Source organism: Monodelphis domestica, chromosome 4 (assembly GCF_027887165.1).
Source record: "Monodelphis domestica isolate mMonDom1 chromosome 4, mMonDom1.pri, whole genome shotgun sequence".
Lineage (NCBI taxonomy): Eukaryota > Metazoa > Chordata > Mammalia > Didelphimorphia > Didelphidae > Monodelphis > Monodelphis domestica.
The window spans coordinates 182128719-182154744 of record NC_077230.1 but is presented as its reverse complement, the minus strand read 5'-3'; the positions used below and the strand labels follow the sequence as shown (position 1 = coordinate 182154744).

The following is a 26026-nucleotide window of genomic DNA, read 5'->3' as shown; positions in this document are numbered from 1 at the left end:
AAATAGACCTAGCTTTAGGTTCTAGCTTTACTACAAGTATGAGTTGGGGACTTTTCATTGTTCTATCAGTTTACAACTTTATCTTCCCCTAAGGCACTGTCTGAGCAGGGTGGAGTAATTTTAAAGTTCTCAATACATTCCTGACTAAGTACCTTCATTGTTACAATAGGGGAATATCTTAACCAAACCAAATCTTCTAAGGTATAGTCTGAGCAATTTTAAGATTCATACTAATGTCTCTACATTAACATGTGTTCTCGAGCTTAGAGACAGAGCTGGCTCTACATGTTAATAGAGGGCATTGTTCATATGGGATGATTTGAGAGAAGCTAGAACAAAGCTGCCAGATGCTTAAAATATGCATCTCATAAGTCTGGCACCTTAGACCAATCCCTCAGCCTTTCTTCAAACCTCAAATTGCTAGAACTGTTGGAGGATCAAATGAGATAATAATTGTCAAACACTTAGCATAGTGCCTGGTACAGAGTGGGTGCTTAATATACATTATTTGTTTCCTTAAAATGTTACCTGAAAGGGGGAGGGTTACCTGCTAGCCTGCTCCCATTAGTTCCTTGGTTTCATGGTACCTGAGGATCTCAGAGGCTTTCTAGTCCAACCTCTCCCTACCTAAACAAGAATTGTCTGTTGTGAGTAGGAAACTAGATTGTTGGAGTTGTGCTGATATTTAGCCTGATTTGGCCTCCCTGTAATTTCCACCCCTTGCTCCTAATTCTGTCCTCAGTCAAATACTGGCAAGGCCAAAGCCCAATTGGGACATCTGGTCATCTTTATCAGATGCTCTGGATCACCACTGCCCTTCCTCCCAGAGTGTTCCCTTTACCTTGCAAAGTAATTCATTTTATTTCATGTAAGCTTTGGTAATGTGACCAGGAAGGACTCTGCAAAAACAAAAACAAAAACAAAAACCACACAGAAACAATGGATCCTCCCCCAAATCACCAACTAACATCATTTTAAAAAATATATAAAATTTTATTAAAACCATATAACACCCTTTAGGTCTTCAAAATACAATTATCATATAAATACAATACCAAAGACAACATTTTCATTAAATGGATTGGGACTCTGCCCATGGGATTCTTCAGTGAACAGAATTTGTTGTATCCATATCAGATTATGATAATATTCATTAAAATGTGGTTCAATTTGGTTTTGACTATGCATAGAGCTATACATACATACATACATGCACACACACATGTGCAGATATATATATGTATGTGTCACAGTATCATAGATTTAGAGCTAGAAGAAACTTCTAAGGCATTTAGGGCAGCACTCATTTTACAGAAAGGGAAACCAAAGACCAGGGAAGTTAGATAACTTGCCCAAAGTCACACTCGTAGTGCTACTGTCACAGGTTGGATTTGAACTGAGGTTTTCTATTTTCAGAGCCAGCACTATTTTTCACTCCAGACAAAGTATCGATTTATATTAGTATTGCTTACTCTAAGTCAGCTTGAGAGTTATAATTTCAGGACAGAGCCAGAGGAAATAGGTTTGGGCTGTTGTATAAAGCACTTGGCTTAGATATAAAGAAGAAATCACTTTTGGTTAGTTATTACACCTGGATGTCAAGAAGTCAAGAAAATCTCAGAAAGATCTCAGAAAGGTGAGGGAATGGTTATTAAGTGACTTATTATAGTCTATTTTTTTTTCAGCCCAGTAATTCTACTTTAGATTAATAATTCTTTAGGTTAATGACAACCTTTTTCAAAACAAAAAGTCAACATAAAATCTTACAAAAACACTTTTTGCAAAATAAACAATTAAATTTCATTGAGGGAAAGATTTGACTATGAGGTTCTTGAAAGCAGGCACTGTTTTATTTGGAGGGGGGTTTTCTTTCTTTGTATCCCTAGCACTTACCACAGAGTCTGACACATAGTAGGTGCTTAATAAATGCTTGTTATCTTTGAATTCAGCAAAGACTTTGAAGCCTAGCTAGATCCATCTGTGATGTAAAGCTATGCTTCCCTGAAACACTTTTGAGAAAAGGATTATGATCATAGAGTTCTGTTCTTAAATATGATTTGAGGTAATCAAAACCCTATTCTCTTTTCCCCTGGCATCTCATGCTTGCCTTTCTCATGGAGATATTCTCTTCCTGTTCCCTCTTGTACTTTCAGTCTGTAAATTCATTTGGCTGATCTGTGCTTCGATATAGTTTTCATTTAATTATATTTGGGATAGCACCAGCAGACAGTAAATGCATCACTGCTTCATAATAATCATAATCTTGACCTATTGCTACCAACAAATGTATGTCTATAAAGTACTCTGAGTTCCTCAGAAGCTACATATTAAATACTATTATATATCACACTGTGTGAAGAATGGTTCCTTCAATTAGTAGATACAGGAGAATATTATAATTCAACAATATATATTAGTTTTTATAATCTCATTGAGTAAGATTTACACAGGAGACAATCATTCATGCTATTTCAGAGTTATATATTACTACAATAGTATATAGAGCCACAAAGATTTTTTTCACTCTATTCTTCTTGTTCCTAATTTCAAAACAGGTTAGAAAATTATTTCCTTTTCTATTTAATAAAGGACAATTTTTTTTACAATGGGAGTTAGCTTTTTATTTAACCTCCAAATTCTATTACCTACCCCATTAAGCTGGGGTTTGACACCTGTCTTTCCTTAGCCCTGGAAATGCTTGTAGGTTTGGTTTTTATTTTCAAATTTCTAAAGGTGGAATTTAAAGGCAAGATGGATATCCTTCGTCCATGGGAGTAGGCTAAATCTGGACAAGAAGAATGTTAAAGGTATTTATTTAAATGACCAAAGCTGAACTCTCATATTGAAATTCTCCTGCACTTGAGTATGTTTATGATTCTCCTGGCTACTTCCTTCCCTTCTGTGTTTTCCAATACCAGTCTTTGAAGCTGAACTAGGGAAATATGTGGAACATGTAGATAAACAAGCAATTGGATCTCTGAAACAAGAATCATACAAAATTCCTCCCATTACTTAGAATACCTTTTATTTTACATCCTGAACAAAGGAGATGTGATTCAGTGATGGCCAAGACCTGACTCAGATCTGTTATGACGCAGAGAAGGATGAATGCTCCACTATCTTAATCTAGAGAAACCTGGCAGAAGGCTCATTCTCTCCAACTATTCAGGAACTTACCCAGATCATTTGTGATATTTCCTGGACTTTTATATATGACATCTGAAGTAAAAAGAGCTGCTGGTATGAAGGGCATATCCAATCAACTGCATTAGTGTGAAGCAGTTGTTTACAAAAGAATTCTGACAAAATGGGGGCTGAAGATGACCCACCAAATGTGGAGATGGCCAAGGTCCAAATGTTCCATCTGTGACAGCAACATTTTACAATGTATTTATCAAGATTTAACTTGATTATATGATTAGAAAAAAAAGAGACCCTATTTCTCCAAATCCAGATTCATAACAAAACTTGTTGGAGCAGCCTATGATACAAATAATTAGCACCCTGTGAGAAATAAAAAAAATACAAAGAGTATATATCTGGGAACTAGCACCTAATCTGGATAATTTATACAAATATAGCTCCTATAAGACAAATGTAAAACTTTTTTAAAAATTCCTGACAAACAGGCATTTTTGGCTCAAAAATAAGTCTTTATCCGTAGCTATCCATCTCCTCTATCTCAGGGCACAGAGGCTAGAAGAGGTATGCTCAATCATTTCTAATTTATTCTTGGGTTGTGGGGGATTGGAGGGGGTAGGAGGAAGGGATGAGTGAGGCAGGTGGGTGAGAGAGGAAGGGAAGTTGGGAGACATAGTTTCCATGTGAATGGATCTCTTCAAGGCCTTTGCCTCTAAATCTGTGGATGGCAAAAACCCAGCTTGCATCTGACTGTTGGGTTGCCTCTTTTGAGTTATACTGGGGCAATGTGGTGGTATAAGAGATGCTGGGGGGGGGGGGTAAGTGGCATGTATGAGAACATGGAAAGGTACAACATTGCTTCCTGCTAAAGATATTCTTTCCTCTAGTTGCCACCAAGGAAAGGAAAAAACTGGGCTCATATTGCAAGAAAGTCAGCTAGAACTTTAAGCTCAAATTTGGGCTTAACCAAGGCTCCATGCTTGTCAAAAGTCTCAGGAGCTTCAACTCGAAGAGTAAAGTTGTTCTCCATTCCTTACCCCATCATTACCATTATTATTTTAATCTTCTTGTTCTTAAAAAAATTTTTTTTTAACAACTGCTCATTTTTCATCCTCTTCCACAGCATCACATACCATCTGGTAAACATAGCAACTGAAGATTCTGTTAGGTTTCTGTTCTATGTGCAAAACTAAGTCTCTGTCGAAGTAAACTTCATGGCTGTATGTCTATAATTGAGAAAACAACATGAATGGAAATTTCATTTGACAGAGCCCTATTTAAAGTGCCACAAAACATCTTTCCATTAAAATCTCAACCGAAGAGACCAACGAACAGAACATCAAATATAATTATATATTCAACGATCAAATCCAACAAGTATTTATATAAGCACTTACTACATATTATAGTTACAAAGCCTCTTATATAAATTATTCTGCTTGATTCTTAAAACAGTGCTGTGAGATAGGAAAGGAAGATGCTATTTCTATTTTAGGGATTAGGAAATTCAGATTCTAAGTTGTTACAGTGACTTGCCCAAGGTCACATAGCTATTCAGTGTGCTGTCAGAACTCAGATTCAGACCCTCTGAATTATAGTGAAATACTCTTTCTGTTACAAGTTGCCATTCAAATATGTACTTAGCAGCAACCATGCTACAGAGGAAATGACATCTTTTTCAATATTCACAGATACAATCCAGAAAGTCATCAAAGAAATTATATAGATGGCCAAGGTCCTTGCCTCAAGATGTTAGTGTTTTTTTTCTTTATTTTACTCTATGTCCTAGTAACAACTCCAACTTGTGTCTGAGGCCATATCAGAACCCAGGACCTCCTGACTGCAGGCCTAGTGCTCTGTGCCACTTAGCTGCCCTCAACATACTCTCTCCATCTTTTTTTGCTACCAGAAAGTTCTATGTTAAGTGAGGGGGAAAAACACAACTCTCCCTTTAGAAGTGGATTCCTGGGAACAGCTGGGTGCTTCAGTGGATTGAGAGTCAGGCCTAGAGACGGGAGGTCGTAGGTTCAAATCTGGCCTCAGCTACTTCCTAGCTGTGTGACCCTGGGCAAGTCACTTGACACTCATTGCCTAGCCTTTACCACTCTTCTGCCTTGGAGCCAATACACAGAAGGAAGGTAAGGGTTTAAAAAAAAAGAAAATAAAGAAGTGGGACCCCATCTGGGGAAAAAGTAATTGCTGTCCTCTTCCTGCAGGATTTTAGATTCTGTTCATGCTTTCATTAGTCACTGGAAAGAGTCTGGCTTGTATGCAACACTGTGGCAGACACCCCTTGCCATAAACGTCAGACAAAGGACGAGGCTGCCAGACTTGGCTTTAGTGGCCTTTACTTACCACGTCCCACGACTCCACTAATGGAATGCTCTTGAGTAATGTCCCATGTTCATTACAGTGGAAATCCAGGTGAGCTTTCCCTTCAGTGTCCAGTTGAGTGACTGCCACCACCGAGAGCAAATCCAACTCATCTTCATAGTCCACAATTTTGAAAGTCTGGTCATGTGTAAGGGAGAAAAGTTGACTCTAGTTATTTAGATGTGATCACTGTGTTACTTAAAGCATTCTGTTTCTAATGAGAAATAAGTAGGAAGGACAGGCAGGAAGGAGAGGGATGGGGCAGACAGACATACCCATTACTGCATCAAGGAATATATCATAATCATAAGATCTTTCACAGTTAAGCAACACCCTGTGAAGGTCCTGCTGGGCTCTCAGGAGCTACGACTCCCTGTGCATGTCAACAAGAAAATAATCAAATTTCTCTGTGTTGACAGCAGGCAAGCATGAACAAGCTCAGGAAAGAAGGAACAGAACAATTTATAGACACTCTAAGAGTCTGGCTGTCGTGTCTAGCTGTTACCCCCATCTTGCCTGTTTTATTAATGCCTGATTAGATTAACTATGCACTGAGGTCAATTCTCTCTGGGTTATTAGTAGAGAGCTAAAAATGCTCTGAAAGTTTATTCAAAGAGAACACATGAGGATGTGCTCTTCCCCAGCATGTCTTTTTCTTGCATTCATTGTCCTTCTGCAATGGCTAAGTAACGGTCTTTTGTCTCATGAGCTACAAGCATCTATTTCATTCCAATTCTGCACCTGAGTTGGCAGCCTGACCTAGTGAGTCCTGGTCTCTTACACTAGGGGCATGAATCTGTAAAATCCGCATGTTATGGCAAACCAGTTCTATTCATCACCTATGGTTAAATTCTTACCTCTTGTTCTGGGTCATCATCCAACAGATTAAAACGTCTCTTCACCACTCGTCCAGAGGCTGTTACAGTTAATAAGCCTTTGTTCTAAGATTTCAGGGAAAGAAACAGATATGATGGACTTTAGACACATGCACCGAATAACTATCAATCTGCTTTTAGAAAAATGAAATGCCTCTACACTGTAGTCAATAAGCAATAATGTCTCAAATCAACAAAATAAAGAATTCAAGTTTTTTTACTTATATATTTAATACAAAAAGGTTAATTATCCAAGTTTGCAAATGTTTTTGCAATCCATCATCACAAAGTTCACTGCCAGCAAAGGATAAACCTGCACAAGAAAAGCAGCGATATGACAAGTTCCTCACTGATCTCTTTTTCTTATTCATTACTCTGGCATAGTGTTTCTCAAATGTTTTGGTCCTCAAAATTCCTTCACACTCTTAAAATCTTTGAAGATCAACCAAAAAGCTTTTGCTTGTATGTGTTATAGTTACCAATATTTACTATATGCAAAATACAATACTTACTATATTAGAAATACAGATATCTACCAAACTAGAAATGAAAAAGTTTTATATTATAAAAACAATTCTGACCTCACAGACCCCCTTGAAGAGCCTCAGACAATCTTAGGTTCCCAGCTACAGTTAGAGAACTGCTTCTCTAGTATAATACAGGTGAAATGTATCCATTTTAAGGCATTTTGTCTCTTTGAAAGTTCCACTTAAGTATGTACAACAACAGAAAGGAACATGGCACTCTGGTACCAGATCTAACTATGTGCTCTTAAGAACCACTAAGCCTAAAGTCACTCAAGAATAAAGAACAATGGGATATGAAGGGCAGATATTCAAAAGTGAAAACAAAAAAAGAAATAGAAATCACAAGTAAAATATGAGCTTATCATAATTCACCCTTTAAAAAACCCTTTACCTTATACTGTCTTAGTATCAATTCTAAGACAGGGAATAGCAAAGGCTAGGCAAATGGGGTTAAGTGACTTGCCTAGGGTCACATAGCTAGGAAGTGTCTAAGGCAATTTGAACCCAAGTTCTCCCAACTCTAGGCTTGGTGCCCTATTGACTTTGTTACCTACCTGCCCCAGCAATTAGCTTCTTAAATTACCACTGCATGTATATTAAGTATTCATCTTTAAAATCCAAAGGACAGATTATTCCTATAAATAGGAGGAAAAGGTCTACAAACCATACTCTGATCTTTTTGGCCAGACTCATATGTATATAAAAATATGACAGTCCTATAAAAAAGACAATTACAAAGAATTTTTTAGTACTACTGACTCACTTTTTCTTCTCTGTCAGCTACAATGACAAAATCCTCAGCAACTTGATGTTGAGCCTTGTTATTTTCTATTTCTTTTAGCTTCAAGATTCTGAAAAGAAAAAAGATTACAAAATTCTAAGGTTCCATATAAGTGTCAAAATCAATTTAGGTCAGCAAATGAAGATCACAGTAAAAAACATCAAACTGTTTATAGTACTTTCCTGTTTCCTTCTGTAATACAATCACAGATAATGTTCAAGGGGGCCTCTTCAATATTTGAAATGTTAATAAATACTAAATATGGAAAGGAGGTGCTACTGAAATATTTAAAAACAACAATTTACTAATAGTGCATACAATTGGGGAATTTGCCAAACTGAGATGAGAAAATTTACTCTGAAAACTGTATTATTTCCATTTTGCCTAAGATTTCCTCCTTTGATAATGGCACTACAAAGGATTTTTGTGGGTTTATTTCTTAGAGATTTGCAAATAAAGTGAGATCTGTAGGAATGATATTAATAGATTAACTTTAAAACATGAAAAACAATAACTAAACTGAACCAAAGGACTTGTTTTTTAAGTGCTGAATGTCAAAATGAAAAGACAATGTTTAAATGGTATCTGACTTATTCATTGCCTTTTCCCCCTGTGGGTTAGATACATGTAAAAATTAGAGCCTGTGATTTAAGTTTTCTGAGTGTAGACAGACTTATGAATAGAGTTTATCAAGTAACAACAAACAAAAATATGAAGTTTTCATCACCACCTATAAAATTCCAAAAGTCTAAGACAAGGGAACAGAATAAGAACTAGGGAGAAGAAACTAAGTGGCACAGTGAATAAAAATGATGGACTTGGAGTGGTCCTGAGTTCAAATTCTACATCAGATATTTATTAGCTCTGTGTGACCCTGGGCAAGACATTGAGGATCAATTTTTTCAGCTGAAAAATGAGGATATATTGTGATGATCAAATGAGATAACCTGTGCATAGTGCTTTCCAAACCTTAAAGTGTTATATAAATTCTAGTTGTTATTATTATTGTTATTGTTACAAAAAAAGAACTACAGCTATTACCACTACTATTACCACTACCACTACCACCACTACTACTACTACTACTACTACTACTACTACTACTACTACTACTACTACTACTACTACTACTACTACTACTACTACTTACTACTACTACTACTTACTACTACTAGCAGCTAGGTGATATAATGGATAGAGTGCTAGACTCTTTCTGAGTTCAAATTTGGCCTTAGACAATTACTAGCTGTGTGACTCTGGGAATGTATGCCTCAGTTTCCTCATCTATAAAATGAGCTGGAGAAGGAAATGGAAAACCACTGCAGTATCTTTGCCAAGAAAACCTCCAAAATGGGGTCATGTATAGTGGGACACAATTAAGTGAAACAATGACAACAACTACTTCTAGTATAATATCTCAACCAATTACATTTTAATTACTGGCAGCTTTTTAAAGCCTAGAAAAGGTCTATGATCTTTTCCTGAGCTTTATATATCTTCACCTCAAATAAACAAATTTTAAATAAGGTGATGACAAAGAATAAGAGGTACATTTTCCACCAGATAATATATCTTATGGGACCCCAGTGCAACCAATGGGAAAAAAAAAGCTCATTACCCTGTTCCCTCCACCCCCATCCCCACCCCCACCCCCATTGTATTTCTTCTTCCATCTTTTAGAAGACAAAGAGAAGCAGTGGAGTTAGCCTAAAGGATGTGAAATTGGAGTATGCAAATAGCATAAACTTGTTTTTCCTCTTCATTTCAATCTGTTTTACAACTGGGGACATTTTCCCTTGCCAGAGAGAAGTGGTCAAAGATCCATCCATTTTAAAGCCCTGAAAGAGTGTTTTGGGCCCAGAAAGCAAGAACACATTATAGAAAAGGGTTTTTTTGTTTTTTGTTTTCCTTTCAAAGACACTGCTCTCTCTCTTTGGGCCAATATGACCTTTCCCCTCCAATTATAAAGCTAACTCGTGTTTGTTTGTTTTCTCTCTTTTCAAAAGGATCTAATCCATTGGAGAAGGAAATTGCAAACCAATCCAGTATCCTTGCCAAGAATACTCCATGGATAGCTATGGGTCATGGAAGAGTTGGACAGGACTGAATGATTGAACAACAACAATTTCTCTTGTTTAGCACAATATTCTAAAGTTAATCTCCAGAGAGGCAAAATTAAATATTCTTCCTTTATAAACCCTTATTTTCAAAGAGAAAACAAGCAGGTTCTTATAAACAAAGAAGTAAAAACAACAATAGCAAGTATATCTGTCCCAGACACCATACTAAGAACTGGAACTACAAATACCAACAAAAAGAAAGACAATCCTGGTCCTCAAGGAGTTTACATTCTAATGGAAGAAGACTTCACATAAATGAAGTTGAAAGTAGAGAGGGGTGGCAAAACCAACTACAGAGCAAAATGCAGTTTGTTCAAAAGTTTGCAAAATGGTTGAAAATAAGGAAGGCTGAAGGAAAAAATCAGGTTTTCTTGAGGCCTTTCTCTATTTAGTATACCAACTCAATTATTTCTACAATTTCCTTAGTGGTTACCTCATAAAAACAGAGATACCAATAAATGCTATGAAAAGCTATTTTTAATTTTTTGAGGACTAAAGACAATACTCACTTGACCTGATTTGGACCCACATGAATTATTCTCCCAGAGGCATCAGGATGGAAATATATCCAGTCAGATTCTAGCGAACAACAGTTCATTTCTTGGATCCCATTTTTTGCCTAGTTGGAAGAGGGAAATTAGGGGAAAGGGCAATAAATTATAGCACCTCCTCACAATTATCTTCATGTGCCTGTTCATAGATCAATTGTTACCAGAATGCCAGAATGGAGATATCGAACTGCTGCTCATTAAATAATGAATTCTTAAGTAAAAGACACATGGGAAAGGAGGGACACTGTAGCAGAAGCAGGATTAATGCACAGGTCCAAACTAAAAAGAAACAAATGAAACAAAAACCTAGACTTGAGAAATTCCCAGATCATTTGCTATGTGGTTTCATACATATTTTGCATATTAAGTAAAACAAGTCTAAAATGGGTTAAAAGGGAAAGAAAAGAGCGAAGAATGAAACCCTGTGTTTTTCACTGTTATATAGATAGTGATGGAAGGTTTTCAGAGCTTGTAATAATAGATTCTACTGGCAATAACAGTTATAAAATTGTAAAACACAAACTGAGTAACCAAATGGGATACTGTATGTAGCAATGCTTTTAAAAGAAGTTAAAGCACTATTTAAAAAAATTTTTTTAAACCCTTAGTAATAACTCTAAAACAGAAAGGCAAGGGCTAGGCAAACTGGGTTAAGAGATTTTCCCAGGGTCACAGAGCTAGGAAGTGTCTCAAGCCAGATTTGAACCCAGTTCTTCCTTACTTCAGATCTAGAGCTCTATCCACTGTACTATCTAGCTGCTCTACTACATAAATATTAATTCCCACCTCTTTACCCACCTCCAGTGACTTGCTCTATATAGTGAAGCTAGCATCCGATCCATTATTTGTGCTCTACACGTGCCTGGAGTACTAAGATAAGGAATGTCTAGCCCAGGTTCAAAAGTGGGACTTGAACTTACACCTTCTTGACTCTAAGGCTAGTTTCGCTTTCATTGTGTTATGTTGCCTCTCAGCAATTATTGTTATAATTTTAATTACAATGATGATGATATTAATGTTTATTATAATTATTGATGATTATTACCTATAATAATGTCTAAATGTCAGGAAACACTGACCACACAACTCTAAAATATCTAGATTTGAGTTCACATATTCCGTACTTTCTGGAAACACTTTCTCTCATTGTTGTATTACACTTAGCTACTGTGCTAAGAGTAGGTATGCTCCATATAAACAGGCTCATAGATGAGCCAGAAATGCCTGGAATCCATCCCAGGTTGAGTACCAATTAATTTCTGTGGCTTTGCCCCAGACATTTAGCTGCTTTCATCTCCTCATGTGTAAAATGGAGCAACATCTTTCCTGTCAAAATTATTGTCTAGTACATCAATGTCCATAACATTCTTGAAGGTTAGAAAGTATGAAGAATGATGAGTCCTAGGCAGAAGTCATTAAACACCAAAAAGGTTCTGGAAATAAAAATAGCTTACTACAGCGCTGATGTCATGTGTGAGTAAAGAGGGGAGGAGAGAAAAAAAACAAACAGAATGCTAAATCCTATTTGAATAATCTTTAAAAGGAAAAAAAATTCAAGTAGTAAAGAAGTTCCCTTTAGAATCTGCTCAGGCACATCTGCTTAAAAAAAATCTTCTCAAAAATGCAATGGTATGGTCACCCTCACTTTGTGTTCTCCTCCTGGGAGGCAAGAAACAGCAAGGACAGAGGGGTCAAAGGAAGCCTCACCCCAAAACCCTCCCTTCCCAGCTCTGCTGCAGATCCCAGGACTATCATTAAGAAATCCCAGGATGTTGGGCACTCTGTTCTTTGCTGAAGGATTGGTGAGTGCTAAAATGCTTAGCAGAGCCTGGGGATGCAAGAAATGGTTTTCAGGAATGTGTGTGTGCATATATAGACACCCAATGGGAAGAATTCGGACACTGGCTTGCTTATTCTAGGAAGGCCAGATAAAATAAGTCACTCAGTACCAAGGAATGATCTTTCAGTGCGCAAATATGGAAGACGCCTTTTTGTTTCTTCTTGTTAGGGGTGATGATATAGTGCCAAGGATAGCCTCCAATCTGAAATGTGTTCTCCAGGGAAGATACTTCAAAGAGGAGTGGAGGGGTATCTGCAGAGACAGGACAACAAGAACAGTACTATGTCACTCTGAGTATGAGTTTTTAGACTACCTAGTTCCTTCAACTTGGAATTTTTGTTGCATGCAGCCTTACAAAATTCTACTATAATAAATGAGGGATGATGGGAATAGAGAGCAATCAGAAAGACCTGAATGCAGGCCCCACCTCAGACTTTGTGGGCCTGCTCAAAGCCTCAAACTTTTCAGTGCCCTAGGCAACTCTTCTATAATAGGGTTCTTAATCTTTTTGTGTGTCAAGGATCCCTTTGTTAGTCTGGCCTATGGACTCCTGAGAATGTTTTTAAATGCATAAAATAAAATATAAAGGATTACAAAGGACACCAATTTTATTGACATAGAGGTAAGTGAAGTATCAAAAAAGTCCAAGAGCATAGCTTTAAAACTCCCACTCCAAGACTACAGATTACAGAAAAGTAAGTATATACATTAGTAGAGAGCATTTCTAGAGCTAGCGATTATGTAGGGCTTCAAGGTGCACAAAGCAAGTGGTACAAGTTATATCATTAACAACAATCCCAAGAGGTCAGTGCAATTATTACCCCACTATACAAATAAGGAAACAAAGGATAAGAGCTATTCAGTGAATTGCACCAGGTAGAAAACCAATAAGTGTTGGAGGCAGGATTCAAATTCAGGTTTTCCTGACTCCCAGTCTAGCACTATAAACAGTCACCTAGCTGCTTTCTAGGTTTAATAACAAGGACTTTCTTACACCAAATGGAATCACTGGTCCATAGCTTCCCAGAAAAAAATAATAAAAGAATACCACAGTGAAGTCACTACCTATAAGGAAACTCTTCCCCAAAAGTCCCACATACAAAAAAAAACATAATTTAGAAATTAGAAAATTTACAAAGGAGAAAGGCAGAACGAAATCTACTTTTGGATGTGAGGCAGTCTCCCAGCTAACTCATCTTTAAAAATTACTTCTTTAAGCCACATCAAAATGAAGGTAAAATATAATCAAAGGCCTTCAAAAAGCCATAGCTATTATTTTTTTTATTGGAGTGTAATAGGGGAGTGTACGTGAAGGAGATTAACTATAGCCTTACAAATGAATAAATTATACCAAAAAACCTTGGTACATCAGAGAAGGAAAAGAATCAAAGAATTCCAAGGGGCCTAGAAAACACATAAAATTAAACATCACATTATACTATTCTTTATAAAATGGAAGTCATGTTCTGCAAAAGCAATAATAGCTTTTTAAAAAAATCATTTGTAAGAACAAGTTTGTGATGTGATATATTGTTTGTCCTATCAATGGGTGGAGGACCAGTGATAAGGAAGGAGAGAATTGGGAACTCAAAATTTCAAAAAATTAATATGAAAGGAAAATATTTTTTAAATGTTAAGAAAGGAGAATAATTTTGAGTAAGAATTTAGGAGTGCAAATTAGGTTTTCTATTTCTCAGACATGAATTGTTTACCTTTTTTTTTTTGTGCTATGGCCCTTTCAGTAATCTGGAGAAGCCTATGATATAATAGCTTATTTTTTAAAATTGAAAATATTAAACTTTAATTAGAGATTAATTGAAGATATAATTTTTTCCCATCCAATTTCACAAACCACATCCTGAAATCTATTCATGGAACCCCTAGGGATTTGAGGACCTTAAGATAAGAATCATTGTTCTAAGATGAGTTAATATGAGGATATTTTTTTCTTATAGAGAATGGCATAAAATATAATGTCTTTGGATGCCCTCAGTTGTCTTCTGCTAAAATGGGCAGAGTAGAAGAGATAAGCTGTTGGAAATATTTATAGAAGGCACCAGACTGTGGAAAAGCATCTAAATAAAGAATTTTTAACCTGGGGTCCATGGATGGATTTGGAGGGCTATGAACTTGGATGGAAAAAATTACATCTTTATTTCACTGTAATTGATTTCCTTTGTAAACTCATATATTTTATCTTATGAATTAAAAAATACTATTCTGAAAAGGACCTATACATTTCACTGGACTGCCAAAGGGATCCAAGACACACACACAAAAGAGAGAACTTATGTCTTAGAAACAGGGGAGGGAAGGAGGGAGGGAAATTTTTTTTTAATTATTAATTTCTTATTGAATAGGAAAGTTTTGAAAAGAAGTAGGGTTGGGGGTAGTTGGGTGGCTCAGTAGATTGAGAACCAGGCTTAGAGATGGGAGATCCTTGGTTCAAATCTGGCCTCAGACACTTCCTAGCTATGTGACCCTGGGCAAGTCACTTGACCCCCATTGCCTAGTCCTTAACACTCTTCTGCCTTGGAACCAAGAAGATTAGGGTTTAAAGAAAAAAAAAGAAGTAGGGTTAATGAAAAATCATATCAAAAAAGACAAAAATAACACTGATAAATCATTTTAAAAATGCAAATAATAGAGCAAAAGAATGGGACCCAGATAAGCAAAGCAGTGTTTACTATGCAAAATTTGAAACATAGGTTTAAAAAGCTGAATGTAATGGAGATTCACAATTTCACATGTGGTCCTCTTTTTTCTGTTCTTTGAATGTGGAAATGTTCATGTTTGTTAATGCTTATCAAGTTTGTAGTAATAAAAAAAGAAAATTAAAAAAAAAGAAACATACCTCATTTACAAGGAGACTAACATACACCCTTATTATTTCTTTTTTTCTGTACATCTTAATGTTCCACTTACAGGTTTTTTATAAGTTTAGGAATTATTCTTATTAGGTAGGGTGTTCTGCCTTAGAGATACCATTCAAGTAAGACTCCTTGTTACATAAGGGTGTATTTAGTTGGAGCCACCAATTAGATTCCTCCAGATACTTGATTTATAAAAGAAAAACTTCAGTGTTAATAGTTGAGTTCTGAAGTTGCCAGTCTGATTGAGCAAAGAGAAAGGGAGGATTATAAAACAGAAACATTGTCTCTCAAAAGTAAGTGTGCTACAATGTCTATAATAGTGTTAAGGAAAATACTATTGTAGATGTTGTAGCACATTTAACTTTTTTTCTCTTTTGTAACTCTCTGTATGTAAGGACTGGAGGAATAGAATCTGCAGCTCCTGAAACAACCCAGGACAGAGGTCCTTGGGTTACTGCTGTGGATGAAATCCAGTAAAGGTAGTCTGAGAGGGAGAGATCAGTCAGGTAGGAGAAGAGATTACTGCCATGAAAAATGTTACGAAGATAAGGGTGATCAACACTGACAGGGGCTGAAGAGAGGTCAAGAAGAATGAGGACCAAGAAAAGCACATCAGATTTAGCAATTAAGAGGTCATTGGTCACTTTGGGGAGAATAGCTTCAGTTGAATGACTGGAGTTGAAAGTCATATTTCAGAGAAAAACTTATAACAAAGTTTTTCTCCTTCATCAGAGTTTTCCCTAGAGCAGTTTATCTGGATCTCCTCTTTTACATTTGATACTGTATTATGCTCATCCTTGTTTATGTCATCATCCCCCAAACTTTCTGAAGAAAAAGGTTGTCATTTTTGTACTCCTGGAGCCTAGCACAGTTTCTTACATAAGAAGTACTCAATAAATATGTTGAATTGAAATGAAGTGACCCCCTGAATAACTCTTACAATCCATTCTCCATTTTGATACTAGAACTTTGCTTCACTAATCGGTACATCCAATGAAATCATGGAATTCTCAGAGGATCAAAGGGGTCTATAAACCTAGAACCTGTAGAAAGGGCTGCAAGGATCAAAACATACTATTTTCCACTTTATTTACTTCTTGGTTTTTTTTTTATGTCTTCTTAAATGGCAAATATGTCAATATGTTTTGTATGATAGCATCTGTGTAGCCTATATCAAATTGCTTACAAATGTAAGGAGAGGAGGAAGGGAGAGAATTCAGAACTCAAAATGGTAGAAAATGAATGTTAAATTTTATTTTTACATGTAACTGGGAAAAAATAAAATAGTACTGAGAGAGAAAAAGGGGGGCTGCAAGGTTTTGTTTTCAGCAGTATGGAAATGTATGTTAAGAGTGTGTGGATAAGAACAGTCAGTGATGCTATCAGGAGCTTTCTAATACTTGCATGAATTTAGTCAGCAATAGTCACAATATCTAAAAGCATGACTATGATCCTTGGGGGGAATTTCAAATCTTTGGTCAGAAGACATGTCCTTTCCAGCTCTGTAATCAGGGATGTTTAAGAGAAGTCAAAGGACAGAAGGATCCTGGAGCCCAGGGAGCTGAAATGAAATGAGAAGATACCTAACAGGGAAGGTTCAAGCTTCTGTTGGTCAAGTAGGAATTATGAGAACTAAAGCAGGCATGGAGCAGAAACATCCTAGCTGAGAAAGGACAAAAGTCTCTCTCCCTACCTATGATCCTTCTACTTTCCATTTCCAATTCCTAAATGCTACCACGGCACAGTGGGGCTTTGAACGTAACCTCAAAGGAGACATCACTGCAGTGAAGCATTGAGATACTTGTTGACATGTGTTCTGAAAAGCAGAAAAAGTTCTGTGGGAAAGAAGGTGTTACAAGTACATCAGTATCTGGTGGGCTAGCATTCATGTGTATTCTCTGCACTTGGGAGTATGTGACTATGAGTAAGTCACCTAAATGTTCTCATTCTTGGTGTCAACATCTGTAAAACAGGCATAATAACATTTGCACCACCTATAGGTGAGTTGTGAGAAGAACATTCTGTTAAAAAATTTCATGATTGCCATTTTTACAAATAAACCACTTTGATCAACAACATTAATAAGGACTCATTGCCATTTATTCTTTCAAGATGGAGAACATAACCAAGGAGAGATCATACCTGTGATTTTAATATTACAAGGAATGCCAAAAGGTGACTCTCCGACTATCCCAGATGTCCCACCCCATCTGCATGTGCGCCCCAGGTCAAGTTTCTGTTGCATGAACTAAAAATAAAACAAAAACAAAACCACATCTTTAGCACATACTTCTATCATTCAGAAAACAGTTTTTGTTTTTAATTTTTAAAATTCACTTGTATGTAAACTGAAATATCTACATATTTCATCTTACATTTAAATTTTTCTATTAGGGTCTTTTCTTCCTCCTCCCTGTTTTAAAGGTTACATTTACTTCTCAGAGGCTGCTCAGTTTCTCCAACTTGAAATCCATACATAATGTGCCTATTCCCTTGATATAAAAGCATGTTATTAAAAAAGAGCCAACCCCAATTCATTACCTCAAGTTAAGTTCAGAGTGGTAAATTTCACATTTCATTACCTGTTCAGTGATGGCCTGGAAGCTATAGAGTCTGATCAGTCCTGAGTTATGCATCACAATCAACATTCCATGAGAAATCGTGGCATCTGTGACACCATTTCCAAAAATCTAGGAAGAAAAGACAGAGCTCACCTATGAGAAACCCCAGAGCTGCCCCTAGCATTATGGCTATAGATGCAACACGCAGCTTTGATAGACTTTTGTTTATCATTCAAATTACTCATCTAGACCTGCTGCCGGTTGTTTTAATTTCTGGATTAAAAAAATAATTCAGCATTTCTTAGTAATCTATGGAATAATAGGTCTGTGACAGCAAAGAGCTGGAAAATCAGCTACAGAGCTGAGGTGTTATTAGGGGTGAACTACTGGAGACTAAGGCTCAGAACACTAATGGGATCAGCGTGAGCACAATGAGTGGAGAACATACTCCTTAATGATGCAGCTGCATTCATTTGGTTCAGAGAGCTTTGTGAATATCCATTAAAAGCAACCCTACTCTCCATGGAAATATGAATACATTTTGTCCATCTAATTCCTAATGGATACCACTCTACCATGCATGTACTTCCAGGTGCCCATTCTTTATGCTAAAATGTTCTTTATAAAGAGAGATTTTTATTTAGCTAATCAATGGTGGAGAAATTGGATCTAGAAAAGTAATTCAAATGAGAAACAGCCAATTCCAGAATCTTACCCATCTTTTTGTTCTCTAAATCTCTAATACTTTCTGATTTTCAGTCAATCTTATGGGGACCCAAGACTATTTTTCTAAATAGTCATACTAAAAACCACCAACTGAAACATAAATCATGAATAGAACTAATCTAGGTTTTAGATTTCCATGAATATCTTTCCAATGAATTCTGCATTTCCTAAATTCTCTATGAACAAACTAGATTCTGTGTGTGTGTGTGTATGTGTGTGTGTGTGTGTGTGTGTGTCTGTTTATTTATGTGTGCTTAAAAACAGTTAAAGGCCAACACAGGATAATATTCACAGTAGGGAAGAACAGTTTGAAATTAATAAATTTCTACCTTAAAAGTTAATTATGTTTGCTTAGTTAAAATTATTTGCTTTAATGATATGGAAGAATCTGCTGAGTCTCATTTCCTGGTGTGAAATATAACCCTTGTAGAAATTAAATATATATTTGTATGTATGTAAACATGATATACAGAAAACCCATTTCTATATGCATGTGCATATATCTCTTCTATTATATACAAATATACATATATGCATATATATACAAATATATATATACACATACACATATACCACATAAATATATCATTTAGTCAGAAATGAGTCTTCTACTATTTAATTGTTCCTTTTTTGCTATCCAAATCAACTCTACCTCTGGTGCTTCAAATTTTGGTTTTATTTTAAAATGTTATTCAATTTTTTAAAAACCTTTATCTTCTGAGTATCAATTCTAAGACAGAAGAGCAGCAAGGGCTAGGCAACTGGGGTTAAGTTATTTGCCTAGAGAGACAGCTAGGAAGTGTTTGAGGTGGATTTGAACCCTCTAATTTTGTTTTTAAAGATAATTCTGCACTTCTTAGTAAGGAGTGGAAAAATACTTCTGACTTAAGTAGGTACTCAATAAATGCTTATGGAATCATTTTATACACAGAAATTAGACTGCTCATTCAGAGTGAATAGCAATTTATATGAGGGGAGTTTACTTCTATTGATTCTCTATAACCTGAAAGGAAGCTGCCAAAAAAAAGTTGTTGGTTTTCTTTTTCCAAGAGCAGGTAAAATAAAATTTTTGAACTTATTTACAGGGCTAATATAGATAACAATAAACTTTGAGGAAGCTACTTTCAAATTAAGATAACATTCTGTTTCCATTTTTGCATTTCATCCACATTTTGCTATGCTTTCATGAATGCTCTGATAAGCATACTTCATTAATTTTTCAATATTAGAAGAGATTATTTTGTTCATTAACACAACTATCACCATCTGCTTCTTATGATCTATATATAAAATAATGGAACTGTTAATTGACTTTTAGAAAGTGAGGAGTGGGACAAACTGTCTTCCGAAGTCTAGCATTCTAAAGCATTTTTGATACAAAATAGATTGTTGCCAACTCCTTTAAAATATTAAGAGGAAAACTTCCAGTTATAATCAAAGTATCATCTTTGCATTTAGCACATGCCCTCTTTTTACATAATTCAACTCAATAAGTATTAAGTGCCCACTAGTATAAGGTACAATGTGAAGTGATGGGAATAATACAAGGCAAAAACAACAAAAACAAACACTGACTGTCCTCACAGATATTTCATTTTACTGGAGGGGATAAGGAATATAACATACAATGACAAGTATAATGAGAGAAGGGGCAAGAAAAAGCTCAGATAAATAACCCTAAGAAAATATTAATAGAAAGTGCCAATAACTGGGAAAAAACAGGGAAAGCTCTGTGAGGGAGGTGGGAGTGCAATCTAGGCCTGAGAGCTTGGGTGAATGCACAGAAGTGGCTGTTTCATTTAACCCTTCTCCAAATAAATTCTTATAAGTCATTAACATGCTGACATTTTCCCAAATTCTGTTCTTCATACTTAGGACTACACCATTTCCAAATGGCATTTAGGAGGTGAAGGGGAAGCAACACAGGTCACTTTGGTCATAAATGGTGGCATGGAAACTGCTTCCAGTGTGCTCTTGGCTATTAAAGGAATAAAAATACTATTTTCTTTAGTTATCTTCAAACCTTGAGGTTGTGATGCCTTTCTACACTGTTTTTCAAATCACTAGAACCTAAATTTCTAATATTAGGCTAGGGCTTGGAGGTGATAGAACAGAAACAGATTAAAAACATGTCCCTCATTCCTTCAATTTGCCTTATAGAGTTTTATCAATTACACAATCCAAAGCAATGGTTTTCAGTGGCACATATAGCACTGACTAGCTTATTGTTCTCGCTTTTTTTTTTATCTTGAAAGTCACTGAAATTCCAATTTAAAAAATATTCTTGCCATTTACTTACCTATTCTCCTTTCATAGATGAGTCAGTAATTTAGAGGGAACATTTCAGTAGGTAGTTACGTACTAAACCAAACCACTTCTCAATCTTTAATCAAACTAGAGACTATCTATGTGAGGGAAACACTTATTGTGAAAGAATCTTGCCTAATGCCCTTTAATAAGCTTAATACTGGAGTTAAGTAGGGGGACCGGACTTTCTGCTACCAAGGCTCGTACTCACATCATGTTCTGCTTCCCATCAAAATTTCCTTTTAAAAACTAAGGGACTTTTGTTCTGAAGTAGCCTTGGAAAACAAAATAAAATGAAACAAAATACATATCTCTGCATCCAGAATCAAATCAGAGTAAGCAAATACTGTGAAAGAGAAGCATGAGACATTCTTGATTTACTATGTATTGGCTGTGTTATAGAGAAGAAAGGTATATTGGCAGATGTGTTGGATTGGCTAGGGAATTTATCTATGTGCCTGGCTGGCCTCACAGATTTGCTCCTTTTGATTATCAGTTTTCACTGGCTAGAAGTCAGATAGTGGTTACCCTTCCCTTTAAATGAAATGTATATACAAAAAACTAATGAAGGTATAATTAATGGGTATGGCACTGTATATTTGGCAACCAGAGAAAAGCAAGGCTTAATCTAAGCCATTTCTTATTATAGTTACTGCAGGTTATACTTAATTTAGAAACTTGCTCTTACTTTCTTATTGATCTCCAGCATTCCTATAAGTGAGAGAGGTATGACTCGAAATACAGCAAAGTACAACAGCACAGACGGTTGAATGCCTGCCTGGAAAGAAAGAGTGAAATTAGAGACAACCCACTAAGCATAGTTCCTATGCTTCAGGCAACACTATGTTTTCATAAAGGAGAAAACGTCCATCCATCTAGAATGCAACTTAGAGGCAAACAAGTTAAATTTGACATGAAGAAATAAGTATTCAAAACATCCCCACAAAACCTTCCATCATTGGAGCATAAAATTGAAAAAATGATTGACACAAACTACAACCGTAAATATTTCTTAGCAGTGAGAGACTCGGTTTAGATCATAAACTGAAGCCCAGAAAACAAACAAGCTAATCAAGAGAAGCACAGCTATCAAGGCTCAATGTATCATTTAAAATTAGCATCATGTTGATAAGAACAGCAGGTCTGCAGTAAAAGAAGGAAAAAAAAATGCTGCAAGAACTTGTCTGGATTTTTCTCTTCATGAAGAGACTCTGACTGGAATGACATGGTCAGGCCAGCTCCTTTATACCATACAACAGAATGCAAAAAATGTTCTCAAATGGATCTATGGCACATTATTGGGAATTTTCTGAGTTCCAAAAGATGAATCATGGAACTTTTCCATTCCTGAGGCAAGGGAAGATGATAGGGTGGGGTAAAAAGGAAAAAAAAAGAGCAATGATTTTTTCAGTCTTATACTGTTGTAGATTATGGCCAGGGAACTAGGGACAAAGTGCTACTTTTTACAGATGTAGGGCTGGAAAGAACACAAGAGGATGAGTCCAAACTACTCCTTTTTTGCAGATGAGGAAACTGAGATTGAGAGAAGTTAAGTAACTTGTCACAAAGGCAGGATACAGCCAAGCAGGATTCAGTCCCTGGTCCTTTGCCCCAGATCCAGTTCCCTTTTCTCCCATGCCACATGGCTCTTAAATCAGAGAAAGGTCCTGGAAAAAACATGTGCTAACTCTTTTGTTAACCTTAAAATGTTATACAGAGGAGCTATTATTGTTATTCTTCAGGGGAAAGACATGACTCCAGTTGGGCTTTGTATGCGTCAAAGGCATGTTGGAGAAAACAGGGAAAGGACAGGAGAAAGCTCCTGCATGGGAGGAATCAGTTAACAGGTATTTATTTATCAAGTGCTTCTTATGTGCTATGCACTCTGCTAAGCCCTAGAGATGCAAAGAAAGGCAAAAACATGATGTTGTCCTCAAGGAGTTCACATCATAAATATCATAAGTAAATAATGAGGTGTGTGTATACACACACACACATACACATACAACCCATTATATATATATATATATATATATATATACACACACAAAGGCAGTCTCATAGGGGATGACACTAGCCAGTTGCAGAAAGGCCTCTTTTAGGAGGTGGGATTTGAGCTGCACCAGAGAATTTGAGGGGAGAGGTGAGGAGAGAGCTTTCTGGATCTGAGGGGCAACCAGTGAAAAAGTACAGAGAAGAGAGATGGAGCATCTAGCAAGAAGGTTATGTTGTTTGAGGTGAGTAAAGTATAAGAAGATAGAAAAGAAACAAAAGAAAGGGAAGGAAAGGTTATGCATGAGAAGGATTATGAACCGTTTTAAACATGAAACAGTCTATATTTGATTCAGGAAATAATTGGGAACCCTGGAGTTTACTGAGTGCAGGAGTAACAGTTAGATCTGCTCCTTAGGAGCAGCTAAGTGGAGGATGGGCTGGAGTAGGGAAAGACTTGAGGCAGGCTAGCTGACCAGATGACCATCACAATAGTCCAGGTGTGAGGTGAGGAGGGCCTTCATGAGGTGGGGGCTGTGAAGGTGGAGAGAAGAGAACATATGCAAAGGATGTTGGAAAAGATTCAGTTTTGGATATGCTAAATTTGATATTCCCATAGTATTTTAAGTTGATGAAGCCTAAAAGGCAGTTGGTGATAGGAGATGAGTGTTCAGGAGACCAGGATTAGATATATAGATGTGGGTGTCAACTACATAGAGATGATAACTGTGCTCATGAGAGAGGATGGGATTTGAAAGGAAGACAGTATAGAATGAGAAGAGGGCACAGGATAAAACTTTGGGACATGCCCACATTTAGTGGGAATGAGTTGGACAAAAAGCCAGTAAAAGAGATTGAGAAGTAGAAGAAAGCAGACAACATGACCTATTGGCAAGTTAGATGAAGGGGGACGAAGGGGGGGGGGGGAGGAGGAGAAAGAAATGAAAGTGTTTAGTGCATGAAGGCTGTAAAGCCAAAGACCTGACATGGAAAGTAACAGTTAAAAACTGACAGATTTTAAGAGGTAGCCAAAAGAGAAGAGATTTCAAGAAGCGCTTTATTTATATGTAAGGCACTATGCAAAACTAGGTAGAGGCTCATTTATGGGAGTTGAGTTAATGAATTTAATTCCTGCCTCAAATACTTATTAGCTGTGTGACTCTGAACAAACTGCCTGACTGTTTCCTCACATGTAAAATGGGGATAGTAGTAACACCTATCTCTCAGGGTTGTTGGGAGGATAAATTATTATCAAAGTGCCTTAAAGAACTCTATTACTATCATTATGAAAGGAGAGACTACATGTTGTAGCCAGGAAGACTGGAGAATTCAGGTTGGAGGTGATCAAAGCTGGAACTAGGGTCATTGCTGGGTTGATAGGGGAAGAGATAATTTTTTAGATATTATAGGGATCAGGAAACTGGGGGCCAATGAGGGTAGAAAGTGGGTGAAGCAATAATAAGCCTAAAAACAAGTTTTATGTTCAAAGAAAAAAATAAAATGCTGTTTAATAATAGCCTAGATTGACACCTTTAGTTCCTTCTCAGGCCATCATGCATACACTAGCTAAATTCTCTTTCCTTCCCTACCTCAACTCCTTGGTTTCCAGGCTATCCTCTGACTTGAGTCCTTTGCCTCCTTGTTCTATTGCCCATCATGCCTTGCCAGACTCTAACCTTTGTATTACTCCTACCTTTACTCCTATTCATGTGCTAATGAATGGAGCTGTACAAAGCTGTGAAAATGTGATGACTGGGTCTGCTACAAATTTATATATAACCTCAACTGGGTCCTCATTGCTGTAGGATATTCTTTTTATATATTTCACAGTCAATTCCCTCTCCCATTCACCACGACAACTATTCTAAACCTTTTTCATCCAATTTCAAGTTTCTCAAAACATTCTCAATTGTATCCTATCTTTTCCAAAAGATTGTTCCTTCTGACATCCTTCAATTTCTCCCTTCCTACTGGTTCCTTCCATGATGCTGCTACAAATGTGCTAATGTCTCCCTCATTCTTAAAATCCTGCATAAAATCCTTAAAATAAAAGCCCTGCTAGATATTCTCTGAAACCTTTCCTCCCCTTATTGGCTCCTCTTCCTTGGGTGCCTCTATTTCCTCTCCTTTATTTCTACACTTTCTTAAATATAGCTTCTGACATCATCAACAGAAACTACTACACTTTCAAATATTACCAATATTATTTACTGGCCTAAAAGAATGGCCTTTTCTCAATACTTATCCTTTTTGGCATCTCTGAAGCCTTTGACACTTGCTAATCATGTTCTTCTCCAGTACACTCTTCTTTCTCTCCTAAGTTTTTATGACACTACTCTCTCCTGGTTTTTCTCTGACTTATATGACCACTTCTCGGTCTTCTTTGCTGGATCTTCATTCAGGTCCCACCTGCTAACCATAAACATCCCTTCAAAATTCTGTGTTGAATTCATTTATGTTCATCCTCAATACCATCTCATTTATTGATTTCATCGGCTCCCATGAATTCAGTTATTATGACTATGCAGCTCTAGTCTCTCTCTCCTGGGTTTCAATCCCCAAATGTCTCTTAGACATTTTTTTTAAAACCTTTACCTTCTGTCTTGGAGTCAATACTGTGTATTGGCTCCAAGGCAGAAGAGTGGTAAGGGCTAGGCAATGGGGATCAAGTGACTTGCCCAGGGTCACACAGCTAGGAAGTGGCTGAGGCCAGATTTAAACCTAGGACCTCCCGTCTCTAGGCCTGGTTCTCAATCCACTGAGTTACCCAGCTGCCCCCTCTTAGACATTTTGAATTGAATTCTTACAGGCACCTCAAACTCAAATATCCAAAGCAAAATTCATGCCTTTCCAACCCCAAACTCACCTCTCTTCTCAACCTATCACTGTTGAGTGTATCACCATCTTTCAATGTCACCCTTCTCCTCAATAAACTTCAGTGATATCCCTCTAAGATAAAATATTAAATCCTTCAATTGCTATTTAAAGCCCTTCACATCCCTCCTGACTGTTTCATCTTTTTATACTTGCCTCCCATTCAAATACTCTTTGATCCAGTGACACTGGTCTTTTTGCACTTCCTCCCAAAGAATGCTCCATCTCCATTCTCCATGACTCTCTACTGATTGTCCTAGAATGTTCTCCTTCCTCACCCTGCCTCATGACTCTCCTGGTTTTCTCTAAGACTCAGCTCAAATCCTACCTTCTGAAAGTCTTTCCCCAATTGCTACTGCCTTTCCTTCTAAGATTTCCTCCCATTTTTACTCTCTCTCATTTGGTCTCCCTTATTTGAATGTGAACTTCTTGAGGCCAGGGGCTGCATTTTAGCCTTTCTTGGTGTCCTTAGCACTTAGAGGTAT

General features: G+C 36.8%; 1 protein-coding gene across 1 annotated transcript in view; it reads right to left on the bottom strand.

Moving 5' to 3' along the window:
- Positions 1–972: 972 nt before the first annotated feature.
- DCAF17 (DDB1 and CUL4 associated factor 17) overlaps positions 973–26026 on the bottom strand; it is a 33959-nt gene continuing 8905 nt past the window's right edge. Inside the window, exons 6-14 of the mRNA XM_016433700.2 lie at positions 21364–21453; positions 17664–17771; positions 17224–17329; positions 12318–12460; positions 10327–10436; positions 7680–7767; positions 6372–6455; positions 5497–5652; positions 973–4367 (exon numbers count right to left, since the gene is read on the bottom strand). Of these exons, the coding sequence (XP_016289186.1) occupies positions 4242–4367; positions 5497–5652; positions 6372–6455; positions 7680–7767; positions 10327–10436; positions 12318–12460; positions 17224–17329; positions 17664–17771; positions 21364–21453 (1011 nt within the window). The 3' untranslated portion in view covers positions 973–4241. The remainder of the gene's footprint in view (positions 4368–5496; positions 5653–6371; positions 6456–7679; positions 7768–10326; positions 10437–12317; positions 12461–17223; positions 17330–17663; positions 17772–21363; positions 21454–26026) is intronic.